Consider the following 16,336-nt stretch of genomic DNA (forward strand, 5'->3'; position numbering starts at 1 on the left):
TGACATGCCAGTGTTTCTATCTTCCAGGCAGAATTGATTTCTTTACTTACAAATAGTCCCACACTGAAACATTCACCTGCAGGAATATTAACGTTGCAGGATGTCAACTGCTTCGCCTCCTGCTCTAAATACATGCAGTGATCTCAGGGCTAAACGTGCTTCTCCAGGCGCTCTCTTCACCGGGCGCTAAATGCATTCCTGCGTAATTGTTATCGATCGGTCGTTGGAGCAGTCCTGTGGCCAGGGATGTCTGTAAAAGCTTATTTCGCTTGGAGAGAGCCTGTATTTGATACTGCATTAAAGAAACCTATTTTTATTGTGCTTTTAACATTCCTGAACCTGGGAGAGTAGTCGAATAACACTTGGAAGACATTAAAAATCATCAGTTCAGAACTCTAAATGGATGATATACTTCTGTTTTAACCTCATTTCAGATATGTGGTCGTAACAGACTGATACGGTTCACAAAACGTAGCCTAATCCAAATGTATTGGCAGATGCAAAAGAAAAGAGCTCGATGAAGTCTTTATTATTCCCTTTTGTGGAATGAGATTGCTGTTCATTGCAAGTAGTAATCTCTCAGAGAAACATGTTTTTCTGCTCTGTGGCTCTACAGCTCCTAAAAATGTACTTGGACAGTGCTGTATTCTTTTAATGTATATTTCTTAGACTTGGTAAACATTGTCTATTGCTTGGAGCAAGCAAAACTGTTCCACAAACCAAAAACATTAAAATCAATACACGTTTTTCATTGAGCATAACAGAGCATACCATTGGCCTGAATGAAGAGAGCTTGGCAGGAGAACAGAGCTGGAAAGAGTTGTCAAGATGTAAAAATATAATAGAGGGGCTACAGGGCTTTACCCCAACAAAATAACTGCTCCGAGTTTGTAAGAACCTTCAAGTATAACAAACAGCTTGGAATGAAAATCCTGCGTGAAAGCACAAGGACAGCCACGACCTCTTTGTGCTGTCCTGGGGAAATTCAGCAGAACATTGCTGTATTCAGCAATGTGCAAAAGTGAAACTTCACTCACAGCAGCTCTCGGTTTCCCTAATTGCCAGGTGAATGAGGATTTGGGAGTTTAAGCCGGTGCCTGTGGCTGCTTAGAGTCTACTGGAATATAGTAGTTTCATGTCCCCCCCCTCTTTCTAATTAAAATTTTAAAAAATGGTGGGGGTGATGGTACTTGTTTAAATACTTGAGCTCCATGCTAACGAACCATCCTTTCTGTATGGAGCTGGATTTGCCTGCTGAGTTCAGTGGTTTGAAGTTCTTGGCAATAGCTGTGAGTAACTGTCAGTGGTTAAGGTGATACCAAAAAGGGAGACGAGGATGTAGAAATGCTGCTGTCTCTGCTGTTTTTCTTTCCTGCTCTGATTTGAGCTGTGTAATAAAAACAAGCTTGACAAATGTTTTGAGGCTGCAGACTTTGTAAGTGAGTCCTAGATAAGCATGTTTGAATCCCAGCAGAGTGCATCTGATCTCGAGAACCCCCCTGTCCAAGTGCTTTGCCTTTTTATACACACTATTTGAAAGGACTGGCATCTGCAGTAGGGTTTGTCCATGCTGTGCATCTATTTGTTCCCAGCATTTTGCATCTAATGACTGTCTCTTACCCTGGTGTGAGTGATGCAATGTTATGTGCTCAGTATGCTTCTGGGTTTTTTATATACTGGTGAAATCGTTCAGCTGCTAAACTGTTTGTGCCACATGAGGGGAAGTATGTCCTCTGCTTGGGCAAAGTGCTGCTGTTCCTCACATAATGGCTGTTGATGGAGACCTGTCCGGTTGTACAGTAGGTAGATGACCAAAGCCCCGTCAGCTGGGCCACGTGCCACAGCGGGTATGTGTCTGATGGCGAGGGGCAGCTTTGCTTTCCAGTCCTGAGGTGGAGGAGAGGCACAGCGTATTCCCCTGAGCCAGTGGCACACAGGGGCACAGCCCCTTCAGCCCTGGTTGTGTCTGTGACAGAGGTTGGCTTTCAGAGACAAAGGCAGGAATGACAGAGAGATGGAGGTGTTACGGGTCTCTAGCAGTGTTTGTTCAGCAGTCCCCTCAGCTGGCTGTTGGCAGCTTTTGTCTGCACTTGAATACATTTGCAAAAATGATGCTGACGTTTTTCTTCCTCCTGTCCTTCCTTCCATCTCCCTGCAAAGCAAAAATATCCCAGCAGAGCAGTCACATGGGTGAGAAGCGGAGGCTGAAAAGCAGCACCAATGTCCTAGAGCGGGGATTTTTGTCTCTGCTTCCCATCCTTCTGCATTTTTCTAACTCGCTGGACATGAAGTGAGTTAGACCCTACCTGGACTGAAGTGGCCGTGTTTGTCTGACCTGCTTTGGTAAAGTTGCAGGGGAGTATAACTTTTTTTTGAAGCCCAAACACCTACAGTTACTTGTTTACCTTCTGGTTGGCCTCCCAGGGCTCTGTCCCATAGCTGTAGGGAGAGGAGAACTGGGCAGACTGGGACTGTGCAGTATGCACCAGCCTCACTTCAGCACAGCTGCTTGCTTTGCCTGAGGGCTTTCTAGCTGCCTTGCACTTGCACATGCCACTGAAACTTTGCTTTGAGCTCCCAGTTCAAAAGGACCCAAAACTCTTGTCATAGCTGCCGAATGTCACCTGCTTTCATTTGAAATCATGCAAAACATCAAGGTTCACTCATTTCAGTCAAAGTCAAGTCTAGGCTTGCTCAGAAAGGGCTTGACCTGACATTCATTGAAGCCATGAAATTCAGTTGCTGTTTTAGCGACAGGCTGGGGCTGCCTTGAGAGTGCTGGGAGCGTTGGTAGCCCTGGGAGCTTGCGATAGATATTCAGGTTTTTCCACTGAAGCTCTGTGGAAAGGCAGGTCTGACTCTTGTCCTCTGTACTCTGACAAGACATGTCCCTGTTCGCCTGAGCAGCCCTGGGTCAGAGCTGACACGCTGCTGCTGCAGCTCAGAGCATTGTTCAGAACAGCATAAAATCTGAAGAGGTTTCTTGAGTGACTGCAGAGGAGCTGAGCTGGGCCAAAATAACACCTGGGGTGTTTTTAGCAGTTTTTCTTCTCATCTGTGTGTGCAGGCTCAGGGAGGTGGCTCTCTGGACCCAGAGGTGGAAAGTTCAAAGAAGTTAGGCGACGCTCATCCTAGCGACATTGCAAAACTGTGGTTTGTGTTTTTTATGGGCTGTTTGAATCCTATTTCCAGCAAATTATGTATTTGTGCACTGTACTTGTTCCTAGCTAGAAGATGCATTTCACAGGGTCTATATCACCATACCTGGAAGCTACCAGATGAACCTTAACTTCTAGCATTTTTATCCACACAGATTGAAATTGAAACTTCTGTATGATAGGAAGTCTACACTGATTCCCTTCCCTTCGAGGCTGACTGCCATCTGGTAATGCTAACTAGAAGATATGTTTTGCTTTTTCCTTTCAGCTGTGATTTGTTCACAGCAGGATCCGCACCATAACAGCAGTGTTTGGGCTCTCTGTAAATGGGTGTTATACCTGTGTTTGAAAAATGTCAGCAACTGGCTGTGCTGTGTGGTTTTTTTATTGCTGTTACAAGTTACTTCAGGCCACCAGCTTCTTTGTACCCAGCGCTGTGTACAAATGCATGCTTGATGGCAAGTAGGAGTGGTGGCACAGGAGTGCAGAGCACTAACTCTCCATCATCCCTACAAGTGTCCTGAGAGGAGCAGAAAAAGCACTAGAACTGTAAAGCCTTTGAGATGGATTATTTCAGAGAGATGGGGAGGATGGAGTGTTGGCATTAGATTAGATTTGGGAGTCTTTGACGTGGCACCAGTCAGTTTCCAAAGAAGACGGGGAACAAAGCATAGGAGAAACTTCTACGTGACAAACCACAACAGCTTGGAAAACTGAGCTCAGTGGCAGTCTGGAAGGATGTGCTTGGCAAGTCTGTTCAGTTTTGGTTTGGTTTGTTCTGATGAACGTGAATGCTGGAACAGGAGAGTATGCTTGTTAAATTGGTAGGGTGCTCTGAGCTGGGAGGAACTACAGATGCTTCAGAGAACCAGATATGGAATTGCAGATAATCTTGACAGGTTGGAAAAACTGTCCATAAAAAAGGGGTATGAGTTCAATAAAAGCAGTACGAAATACTGCATTTAAGTGAATCAGCTGGATGATACAGGATGCAGCATAGCTGGGCAGGTGGTAGTTCTGGGAAAGGTTTGTTGCAAGTGAATAAAAAATCTTACACTGTTAGAAGGAAAGAAAATGTCCTGCAGGGATGTGTAAGCAGCAATGTTATCTGCAGGACATGTGAAAAAAATCTCCCTCCCTGCACAGCACTGGTAAGGGGTTAGCTGAAGCGCAGTGCCCCGTGCATGCACACACGTCCGCAGGGGTGCAGGCTGACTGGGGGAGCAGCCTAATGAAAGGCTCAGAGACCATGCTCACGAACTTGTAAGAGCATGGCTTGTGTAGTCTAGAGCAGAGAGGTCTGAGGAAGGGGGAGAGATGTGACTGCAGCCTTTAGGTATGGGCCCTTCCTCAAAGAGGAAGGCAATAATTCCTGTTCTGGCCCTCTGGGGTAAGACACGTTTTAGGTTTCAGTTGCAGGAGGAGCAAAACTGCAGTTGAGAATCAGGAAGAGTTTTACAGCTGCAGGGGGAGTGATGTGTTGGAGTCCCTCGTCTGGGAAATAGACAAGTAATAGGTACAGAGAAAATAGATGAAATTGATCTGGGTAGGCCTAGGGGTGATGTGTCACTTCTCTGCATTCTTCCAGAGCTGGTTCTTAGGATCCTTGTAGGTGGGCTAACAGCCTTACAGGAGACCACATTTGAAGAGTGCATTGTACATAATTACACTTTAAAACCTCTCTGTAAAAGTGAGCTGCTCCAACACTGCGAGGAGAAAAGCGTTGCTATTAAGCAGAAGTTATCTGATGTACTGTGCTAGGGTCAATGATCAGGGGAGGCTGCAAGGTTGTACTTCGCACTGTCTCGGTTGGCAGCATAACTTTTAACATTTTGTTAGGCTGTATAAGAGAGTTGCAGATAAGGTATGTACAGAGCTAGGCTTTGAACTGCAGCGACTGACAGCTTGGCTACATGAACACCTTATCCATGAGAAGTAACACTCAGTAATGATCAGGCTGACTTGTTGGCTCCAGCCTCCTTTGTTTTGCAGTTGAAAACATGCTATTTCCATGCTATTCGGTGTTGTTTGCAAGCAGAAGACGTTTGCTCCAGCAGTGAGATGGACAGCCATCTCCCTTCCTCTGTCCAGCGCAGCTGTCTACCTGTGCAGAGAGAGGAGTGTGATGCAGCGTTGGAGGTGGCAGGATGAGCCACGCAATCCAGCCAGCGTGCCAGTTGCTCAGCCCTGGAGCAGATTGCTTAGGGACAAGCCGTAGCGAGCACAAAGCACTTGAGTTGGGATGGTGGATGGACAGTGTTCCCAACACCCTGGTGGTTTGCTTTCCTGGAAAGGTAACTTTGAAGCTGCAAGTCCCTATAGGGTGGGCGAAGGACTTGGAGCTTGGGCATTACCAGATACCAAGTCTGCCTCCCAGTATCTCTCTTTTCCTAGAGAGCAGGTGGCAGTAGGGGTAGGCCTGGAGCAGCATGTGCTGCTCAGAACATGTTCTTAGCTGTGCTGTTTGGACACAGGGATGAAGCCCAGTTCCCCCTGTTTCTGCCTCCCACTGTTGCATGGCAATTCACACTTTGTGGGCAGTTCTGCAGCCTGGTCTCTGCGTGCCCTCCAGAGGTGGGTGCAGACACTGTGGAGGTTGCGGTTGTATTGCATATGTGAAAGCCATGCAAGGCTCTGGCAGGGGTGAGGATCGCCAGACGGGAGAAGGCCTTCGTGTGCATGTGCTGAGTGGGATGGAAAGCAGAGAGCGCTTCGTGCCTCAGTGCTGGAGCGACAGGCACTGAGTAAGCAGGGCCATCACATCTCTGAATGTGCCTCCCCACTGAGTTCCTCTTGCAGGGTGGAAATCTGCTGCTTTATGCAGGGAAAAGTTATGTAGACAAGCTGTGTTTTGGTGCCTGGTTTTGCGCAAAACATGGAAATCCTTTCCTGCCTGGTCTCTTTTCATTCTTTTTGCTGTCAGTTATTGCACATGTCATCAGTGTCTGTGGAGGAGACAGCACAGTCAGGGCACAAGCCTACTGCAGCCTCCAGTGTGTGAAAAGCAACATTAGCTTAAAGATTTTCACATGAGAACTGCTGGTGATTGACAGGACATACAGTGCAGTCATAAAAACAGAAGTGTGTGTCTGCTCTGGAACCCCTTGCTGGCATCCAGAGTTTAAGAGACTGTAACAAACTGCATTACTGGTGCAAATGTGAGCAAGCCTTGAGTTTGTGCTGGAAGCCTTGTTTCTGCAGCACAGTTCAGCTCTCAGCAGCCAGCGAGCAGAGAATTTGTGCAGCGTGAGCAGGGTAGGTTCATCCAGCCTGGTGCGGTACCCAGCGTGCTCTTACTTGCATCCCTCTGAGCTGGGATGCAGATGACAAGGTGCAGCCCAGCAGACTCCAAACAGACAGGTGTAATGCAGGTTTTTCTGCTGGATTTAAGTGTGCTGCCGTCAGCGCTGCACTTGAAACAGCTGGCTTTGTTGCACTGCAAGCTGCTGTCACATTAGCTAGTGTCAGATGCCAGCCAGTTACAGTATGCGCCATCACAGCATGACTTAAGTTGGCAACACAGAGTCAATCACATGCCAGCAGCCTACTGTAAGAGTGAGGGAGTGTGTGGGAAGAAAGGGGGAGAAGGTACTCTCATAAAATCTTTTAATGATTTATTTTTAATATCTGTTTTTCAAGCCTTGGGAAGTGCTGCCCATATGCTTTTCCCTCCTGGCTGTAGTTGGCAAAGAAGCTGACAAGTATGGTCCCTCAGACTCCTTCCATTTCGCAAGGAGCCAGAAAATACAGCTATATTTAGCTTATTACCAAGGCCAGCAGCAGAGTCTGTTGCTGGGTGGTGATTCCCTGGCTGCAGGCTCGTGTGCCACCCGGGACAGGGTGGGAATGCGCCTTCGCTGGAGTCAATACACATGCTAAATTAACAGCAACAGACTCCTCCCGGTACAACAGGACGGCTGCATTGGTCCCAGCAGGCTCAGCATGCCACTTGCTGACACAGGTCAGCCCCTGAGCACCGTGTCCTTTCCTGACACATGCAGTGACCCACTCCAGGTGCTGGGATGGTGCTTTGGGTGCAATGCTCAGCTTGGAGAGTGTCTCAGCAGGTCTCTGCCAGGCACTGGGACTGTCCTGTGCCCTGTGCTGAGCATTCAGTGTACTGGAGCCATGGCTAGTCACTGCAGCAGAATGGTGCCTTACAGCATAAAGATGCTCATCTGAAACTTAGGCGCCTGAGTCCTGTTGTATTTTCTCATATTGTATTCCTAGGCCACCCAGGTATAACATGGAGTTGTCCCCAGCCCAGTATCCACACAGCAGATTTGCTACCAGTTCCCTGTTGTTTTCCCTGCTGTGTTGCAGCTGGTACTGAGGAGTGAATAATGGCAGTTCCTTTGTCCTTCTGGCGGCTTTCATAGAGCTAAAATTGGTCTTGAAGAGTGTATGTGTTGCTGAGAAGTACCGAGAGCTGTGGGCATTGTGATGGAAGTGTCGAAGAAGGGATCACCCCTAACAGTGTTGGAGTTCAGGAGATACTAGAGGTGTCCATCGCTTTAGAGCGAGACATCTTGAAAGTTGTTTCATAGCTGGATGTCTAAACTGGGAACATTTTGTGTCACTCTCAGTCATATTATCCGTTCCTAAAATTCATTGTCTGAGAGATGAAGAACCTACTGTGGTGTTGGAGAGAGCAACTTGACTCAGCTGTGGCTTCTAACCCGTCCTGGTGAAATGCAGTGGTTGATGATGCTCAGGATCAAAATGATGGCAAGGAGGAGCTAGGCTGAAGGTGTGGTTTTGAATCTGAGCGCAGTGGTGATTCATTTAGTCTTCCTGGAGACCTAGAAGGCCTGACTAACAGCCATGCTGCACTTCACAGCGTTTGCTCTGCAGCAGCATCTGCACAGCTCTCAGTTCCTTGCAAATACACATCCTCATTGAAACCAGTAACACTCTGTGTGGACACTGGTTTCTGCTCACAGCTGTGCAGGATCAAGGCCTTGTGCTGTATGGGTTTTTTTTTTTGTTGGTAATAAAAACGTTCTGTTTGTAGAACCCCCTGTTGGAATTAAACTCGTGTTTTGAGAAAAAAAAGTAGAACAAAGCTTCACGCCAAGCTGGGGTGGCTGGTATCAATGACATGCAAAATTTCAGTTGTAGTAGCAAAGTCCTTTTCAAGTTGAAGAAGGCCATGTAAGTATTGTTTACAAAAAACAGTAGCTCTTTTTTTCATCTTCTCCATTCCTGCAGTGTAGAAACATCTACACAGATTTATTCCAAATTTGGTAGAAATTAGTGTTTTCCCAACCCAAAGCACTCGTGCCAAGTTTCAACCAGGAGGAATTTCTAAGGCTGATGTGTAAGCCCTCGAAGGCTGGAGCTTAGAATAGAGCAGCTGCCCCGCCATCCACAACCCTCTGCTCTGCGGGGTCTGCTCCTGGTCTGCAGCAACCTGAGCGGCCCCACAGAAGATGTGGAGGTGGGATGCTGCAGATATGCTCTGAGCTGGAATGCTGGGCTTCTGTTGGGTCCCAGGTGATGGGAAGGGCTGTGGAGGGACCTGCTCCCATGCAGCTGGAAAGATGCCATGAGATGGATGACCCAAACCTACCTGGTGCTTGATGAGTCTCCTTCTCCTTCCAGATTAATGCAGTTATTTACCTTGTAGTAGTGCTGGGTTGCCTGAACACCAGCCAGCTGTGTGGTGCCATTTTTACCCTCACTTTACACAGATGTAAGAAAGTGTCTGGTGATGAAGATTCATGTCCTTGGGGCCTGTGAGCAATTAACTCGCTGCTGGGGATCTGAAGCTGTTGGATTGCTGAGAAGCCAAAACAATGGCATTAAAAAGCCTCTTTCTTTTTGAGTTGGGTTGTCAGGAGCCACTGGTCTCTTCTAGGAGCAGGGCAGAGAGTTTCACTCCGCAAAGGCAGGCTGCTGAAGTTTGGGAGTGTTTTTTCCTGTCCCAGCAGGTTTAGCCCATCACTTCTTGCATTTAATTATTTGCCTCTAAGTACAACAGGGAGTTTTGTTTAACTCTTGGAGCAGATGAGAGGAGCCTGTTTCTCACGATGCTCCATCGTACAACCCTTTTCATGCCACAGACGAGCTCTGCAGCCCTTTCCCCAGTGAAGCCATTATCCCCACCAGGAAAGGGGGCAGAGAAAAGCACACATAAAGCTTGCAGGTCTTCGGCTGCTCTCCAGTGACCTGCCCCTCTCTCGGCATGCTGAGAAGCATGGCTGGGGGTTCAAAAGCAGCCCCTGCAGTGGGTCACGGTGGTTGGCTTTGTGCAGTGGTATCCAGGCTGTCCAGTGATTCCACCCATACATTTGTACAGGCAGAGACAGGTCTTAAAAATCCTCAGGCGAGGATCCTGGATGCAGGCAGGTAGCCCATCCCATCATCCCAGGGGCTTTCCACCAGTCCGTGCTATGGGTGCAGTGGTGTGTAATAGGTGGACCTGGTTATGGGGTTACGGCTCTGCTGCGTGTGATCCTGCCAACAGGAGCAGATATGTGGGGTCACCCCATGTGCCCCTTTTTTGAGAGCAAACAATTATATTGAGACTGAGAACTCAGCGTCCAGACCTTGACGAGAGTGCCAGGGTCAGGCCAGGTAATGGATGGTCCTGCCCCTTTGCTGGCTGCAGGAACAAGTATTAGTTATATGCCTTGCAACAGCTATGTGGTCCCCAGGCCTGGCCCTGTTTTATTGGGCTCGGAATAGCTACAGAAGAATTCCTTCCTCAAAAAAATTCACCATAAGTTATTTATAAAATTTATGCATAAAGTTGCATACAATGTTTCTTGTATTCTGTATGCCTCTGTTTCTTGAGGAGGGAATACACGGAGAAAGGGGAAAACCACCCTATTTTTCAAGCATTATTTCATCTTAATGACAAAATTTGTTACTAGTTTTCTGTGTTCAGTGAACTATTGGTATTTATCTTCCTATGTCTGCTTGCAAACCCTATTAAAGCAAGGCACAGTTTATAGATGTTTTTTAAAAGTGATGGTCTCAGTTGATTTGAGGTGATGTGTAACATTAGTGGTCCTTGGCTTTTTAGGAGCCACTGACTTCCCTAGTGCTTAGGTTTATTTGTGGGGGAAGTAGTCAGTGATGCAACATACTGTGGCTTTTAACAAATGAAAAGACGAAGGGGAAATTGTTTCAGTTCTTCCTCCTGTGGCTGCCAGTTCTCAGCATCTCAGTTACATGCATGTTGAAGATCAGAGGTGCTGCTTTACAGAGCTGTCCTCTTAATGTTTCACCCAGCACAGCTGGGGAAGTGGTGGAGACAGTTTTGTTTCTCGCTGTCTGGTTGTCAGAGCCAATTAAGTGGTCTGGTGTTGGGAGGGAGGGGAAAAACAACCCACATAAGAAAATGGGGAATTTTTGTTGTTGCTGGAGCTGTTACCACTAACTTTTGAAAGTACTGGTATTTCTGTTAGTTTTTCTTTTTTTTTTTTTTTTTCAACAATCATTTTAACATCAAGAAGCCTAACTTTTGGGTTTAGCTTGATAGTATTCAGTTAGTGTTATGGCAGAAGAAGTCAGTTTGCTCTTCTCTTCACCTAAGTATTGCACTGCTATGGAAAAATCACAAAAGAGGCACAGTAGCTACCAAGCTGCCTCTGCCTAGATGATTGTGTGGTTACAGTAACCCAAACAATATCTCTGGCTGCCCTGAGTGTTACATTCACTGAAATACTGTTTCATTATGTTTTTTAGGGCCGATGTACCCGAGAGAACTGCAAATATCTCCACCCTCCCCCGCACTTAAAAACACAACTTGAAATAAATGGACGCAACAACCTGATCCAGCAGAAGACAGCCGCAGCCATGTTTGCTCAGCAGATGCAGTTCATGCTGCCAGGCGCGCAGCTACAGCCGATTGTAAGTTACAGCAATGAATTGGGTTCACGCTGCTCCGTGTTTCTTTCCTGTTCGTTCACAGAGGCCCTAGCCCTGTGCCTTTGCTCAGGCGGTTGTCTGTGCTGCACGGAGTTGGGCAGCATCTTCCAGAGGGTTGTCTGATGCTACCTCTGCATCTTCTTGCAAGCTGTGGCTTCCCTTTCCTCTGATAACTAAGGAGCTGTGAGATTCAGGGCATCAAGTGGAAGGGTCTCACCACCAAGTGGATATCTGACCAGTTAATTCGTGTACATCACAGAAGTCCCAAGTAGCTCAGTTCCAATGGATCCTCTTTTGGATAGCTGTTTTACACTGGGGTGAAGATGCTGGAGTTCTCCCACACTGTGGCAAGAGGCCAGTTGACTCCCTTGGACTAGATGCACTGTACTGATGGGCTAAAATTGGGGAAGGTGAATTCTACCCAGACCTTAATATGTTTTTATGGCTGGGAGTGAGACTCATTTCACTACAGTTGTCCCAGCAGAGAGTTGTGCTAATGTCACAGCCCTGTCACTTGTTTTTCACAGTAATGCTGTTTTATGCTAACAGCAGGAAAGATTTGCTTCTCTTCAGGTAGGGAGGGAAGCCTGTGAGAGATGGGTGTTTGTGGAGCAGATAGTTCGGAGAAGCCTTCACTGCTTGTCCCTGCTGTAGCCTGTTGGTTAAAACAGGTTTTCAGGCTGGAGAACCCTGTTACGCCAGGGAGAGGATGGCTTGTGTCTGCGGGCTGGTGTATCTGGGATGGGGTGACATTTGTCAGCTGAGTTTGAGTCTGTCACTATGTATATTTTAAGAAATATCACGGGTCTTGAAGCAGCTCTTTGTTGCTGACATAAATAAGCTGCACATTTTTAACCAACAGCCTAATTAGGAATTCTCCATCTAAAGTTGGGGCTGAATGTCTTTTCTGGGGCAACGTGCACTTGATGTGCAGTTGTTGGGTGAGGTTCCCTGTGCTGTGCCACACAGGAGGTCTGGCTGGATCCCTAGGACAGACTCTTCAAGCCTGAAGATGTGCGAGCCTGTGAACCAACCTGCACTTGGCCTCTTGGTGTCCCACCTACAGCGCCTTGCTTCTCTGCCCAAATGAGGCTTCAGACTCAGCAGCTGTCACCCCAGCTTTGACAAGCAGGAGTGTCTCTGGTTTATCCTCACAAGAGACCGGTGGAGGGTTCTTCCTTGCTGGATGCTGTTGTGCTGTTTGGTGTAAGAGTGTGCAACAATGCTGTGTTTCAGGAGGGAAAGCTGGCCAGTGTCCCTCCATGATGGTGATCTGCCACTGTAGTGGGGCATTTCCCCACTGGCGTGTTCTTCCTGTCTTGTGAAGGCTCTTCCTTGTTCACCCTCACTCTGGTCATTCTGCGTGTGTGTTAGCAGCTTTATCTTCACCCTGTTGTGTAAGCTAGGGAGATGCTGTTCATTCTTCCCATTTTGAAGATGGAAAAGTGAGGCAGAAGAGAAAATGGGCCACAGAAAAAGTCTTTAGTTTCTCTGTGTCTTAAATTCTAATCTGCTGTAATCTTTGCACTTCTTTTTGTGGAGTTCGCTTTTCACGAAAGTATGTGCGCATGAGAAGGAAATCCTGAATTCCCACAAAATGGTAGTACTGGCTTCTTAGCCCTGTACCAAAAGCAAACCTTTCCTGTTTGGGGTTTTCCTCTGTGGGGAATTCACAGTGGACGCTCTTTGGCTGGCTATTCAAAACATCTTTGGGATTTCCTCTTTGGGAAGTTCCCATCTTCCCATTTTGCAATCTTGCAGGTCCAGTTCACTCCTCCTGCAATTTCATTCCTACCTTTTAAATTGCCTCTGAGACTGAATCTGTCTGTTAGTCTGGTTAGTGCTCTCATTTCAGAGGTAACCTTAGCTGATGAGAAAGGTCCCTGGTTTCTAAATTGTGCCATGAGAGCGACATGGGCAAAGAAGAAAAATAAAAATTTATTCTGCAATGACTGCTCCCTTCCTGCTTTCCCACACTTTGCTCAGAGTAAATGAGCTCTTGGTCTAATTCCTGCTGCCCGACTTGCTCCACACCAATTTCAGGACAAACAAGAGATTGCTCTTTCACCTGCCTTTGATTTCCTGAAGATGCTGCCAGTGGAAGCAGGCTTTGAGAATTTTTTTTCTCTCTAAATGAGAAGGGTGGGGCCTCCTTCTAGCTACACATGAAATTCTTCAAAGCAGAAAGTATTATATCAGATGCAGCAGAACAAATCCCATGTGATCAGAAAGCTGATCAACGGGATGCCTGCTTAATTGGGATGCTTGCCAGAGACAAGATTTGGAACAGCATGCTTTAATAGCTCCAAACAATAGCTGAATGCTTAGACATTTTAAAGTGCGTTTTCACCAGAAAAGCTACTGTGTTTAAAAAAAAAAAGAGACCAAACACAACAATCCAGTACTTGACATAGCAGCTTTTCACCAGGCTTCCTGAAATGGCATTGAATGTGTCTGTCTGTGAGCTTGCATCTGAACATTCACTGCCAGATCTTCTTGCACCACGGCTGACATCCAGCAAGCGCTGATCTTCCTGTTGAACCAAGAGCCAGGACCCTGATGATGGCTGTTTAATGAAGGTGCTGCTTGGAGAAGAACTGTGTCCCAGGTGGGCTGCCTGCTTGCACGCTGCTCACAGAAGTCTACTAAGTGTGAATTAATGGTTGCTATTGTGAGCTTATTTCTCTGAAGTCTGTGGTTGCTCTCTGATGTTGCTGCTAACCGTTCGTGCAAAGCTGAGAATCACATGAATGTTTGGTGCCTGTTATGCAGTTTTAAGCAGACTGCTTTGTACAGCACTTTAAAACAAGTCAAGCAAGGACATGGCGCAGACTATTTGCTCATCATGGTGTATTTGTCTGGGAGAGACCTTGGAGAGAATGTGTAGGTGCCAAGTAGGAAAGACTCTAGTAAACTTTTGACTTTTGAAAGTCCAGATTCACCTTGAATGCTGGCTTTGGTTGAGCTGTGCTGAAGCTCTCTGGGCTGATTTTACGCCTCTGTCTCTGTTAGACTGCATAAAAGTCAGGTTGAAGGAGGATAGAGTTGGGCTCTGCCATTGACATGGAGAGTAATTTTATTCAATGCTGTGTCTGGTTTCTCAGATACAGTCACTTTGAGCCATGTGTGTGCCAAAGTAAGACCACCCAAAAAGTGCTGCACCCTAGGCCTGATCCCTACCCTCTCCATTCTGCGTTGTCCCTTTGCAGCAGCGCAAGACACACTTTTGCAGCTGGCCATGGAGGTGCTTCAGCACCAGCTTCGAATTGAGCAGGGCAGTGGCTTGCCTGGTGCTGCCCCGTTAGCTGTGTCTGAACAGGCAGTTGGATGGAGCATGGCAGTGTTGACACACCTGCCTCCCCTCTCCTGCCCTGACGCTGCCTTTGCTGCTGCCCTGGGACATCATTTCCTCTCTCTGAGCTCTCTTTGTTTCCGAGCTCTTCATCTTTTCTTCCTATCAAGGTCTTTGTAGCCAGGACTATCTTGCTAGCTCTGAGTCACCCATGCCCCTGAAGACAACTCAGACTTTAACCCAGCCGTGCGTTCCCTCCTGGGGCAGCAGGACCCTGCTGCCGCCCCTTGGTGCTGATGGGGAGGGGTTAAAGCACACGGTGACCAACTCGCTTGGCCAGTGATGCTTGGAACAAGTGCTGGAGCAGATTTCAGCAGATGTTTTGGACATGCGTTTGTTCCATGCAGCAAAAACCTGATCTATATCTCAGCCTCTAGTCAAAGGCACACTAGGAGTAAACACATGTACCCTGGCCCACTCAGGAGCTGGTGTCTGCCAAGAGACAGTGCTGTGGGGCATTAACACCTGACTTTTACACTACAGCAGCCCACAAATGAGATATCCTTTGAGCTAGGAGTGTGTCTTTGTGGTCTGATTGGGGAAATGAGCATCTGTGGTGGTAGGTTGCTGGATGCTTTGGCTGGTTGGATTCACTCCAGCGCGCTCAGCCTTCACATTACAGGGGTGGTTTTACAGCCAGCCCCATGCAGTTGCATTGGAGGGGAACACTCCTCTTTTTTTTGCTTTTTCTGAACAGCATCAATTATATTTTCAATATCAGGGTCTTCAGCCTTGTCAGTAAGAGATCTTTATCTTCTACGTTTCTATCACCAGACTGTAATAAAAGCTGCTGCTGCTTTTTTTATGTGCTTTCCATGTGTAGCTGCTTAGCAGCAAGCTGTCTCCTCTCCTTCAGGCCATCAACACCTCTGTATTTATACTGGGTCTCTCATTATCAGGCTTTCCCTTTTCAGGGTCTGAGGTAACTCAGAACCAACACTTCCCGGCTGAGACAGTGCTTGTGTTCAACAAAACACCAGCCGCTCCTCTGCCTTCCTCTTCACACCCACTCTGTGTTTCTTCTCTAGCTTTAGCACAATTTCTGCTAGGCAAATTGAATGCAACTTCTCGTTTGTTAACAAAATCAGGTGTTCCAGCTTCTGCCACCACCAGTGGTGACAAATGCCTCTCACTGGGACAGTCCCTTCTCTCTGCTAATACCTTCAACCCAACAGCTCCTCCTGTGCTTAGGGTCTGTGAGGAGCTCAGAGCTGTCGGAATCTTTGGCAGCTCTGCCCCCGAGATGTGTTCTCACAACAGTCATTTCAGCTTCTTTCTTTTTTTTTTCTTTTTTATTCTTACAAGCATTTTAATACTCAGTAAACCAGTCTTGTGAGCTGTTACTGGTCTGAACCCCTCTGCTACTGCACTGTAACCTGTTTCCCTCTGCTCAGGAGTTACTTGTAGTGTCTGCATGTGCTATGGTTAATAAAAGGTAGTTTGCAGGGAAACCTGCCCCTGTATTTCCTGAATTTGTAAGAGCTTTAAGGGGGGCAGCAGGGGTAAGTGTTGACATGTCCAATCTGGCTGTTTTGCCCTAGAGCACACCAGGAAAAGTTGAGACTTTTTCTTTTAGTGTACAGTCATGATACTGATCTGTCAGGTCTCCTGGCTTGGTGCAGTCACAAGAGGTGGATGGGGAGGCATGTTGAGGAGAGCAGTGCTGTTTGGATTAAAAATTACAGTTGGGTTCTGGCTGCAAGTAAGAAACTTGCTCGAATTCCCTCAGGACAGGCCTGGCACGGGGGACCTGCACAGACGTTAAAGGGAGGAGAGATTTGGCTGGCAGCATCTTTATTACTGGTACTGATGCATGAGCCAGACTGGATTTCCCAATCCAAGACAGGCAGTTGGGGCTGGCAGTGAGCACAGCCATCTTTTCCCCTCATCAGCCACAATAAATACAGAGCTCCCTGATGCCAGCTTACAAAGGAGCAGTTTTCAGTGT

General features: G+C 47.2%; 1 protein-coding gene across 8 annotated transcripts in view; it reads left to right on the forward strand.

Moving 5' to 3' along the window:
• Positions 1–16,336, forward strand: part of MBNL3 (muscleblind like splicing regulator 3) — a 96,541-nt gene that overhangs the window by 50,967 nt on the left and 29,238 nt on the right. For 7 of the 8 annotated variants that reach the window (XR_011049169.1, XR_011049170.1, XM_068412088.1 and 4 more), the window contains one exon: positions 10,854–11,018. Coding sequence is in view for 5 of the 8 variants with exons in the window: in XM_068412088.1 (XP_068268189.1) it covers positions 10,854–11,018 (165 nt within the window). In the remaining 3 variants the exon portion in view is untranslated. Of the gene's footprint in view, positions 1–10,853; positions 11,019–13,483; positions 13,645–16,336 lie in introns of those variants that run through there. The other variant, XM_068412090.1, reaches the window with a different exon arrangement.

The sequence above is a fragment of the Nyctibius grandis genome, chromosome 13, assembly GCF_013368605.1.
Source record: "Nyctibius grandis isolate bNycGra1 chromosome 13, bNycGra1.pri, whole genome shotgun sequence".
In the NCBI taxonomy this organism is placed as follows: domain Eukaryota; kingdom Metazoa; phylum Chordata; class Aves; order Nyctibiiformes; family Nyctibiidae; genus Nyctibius; species Nyctibius grandis.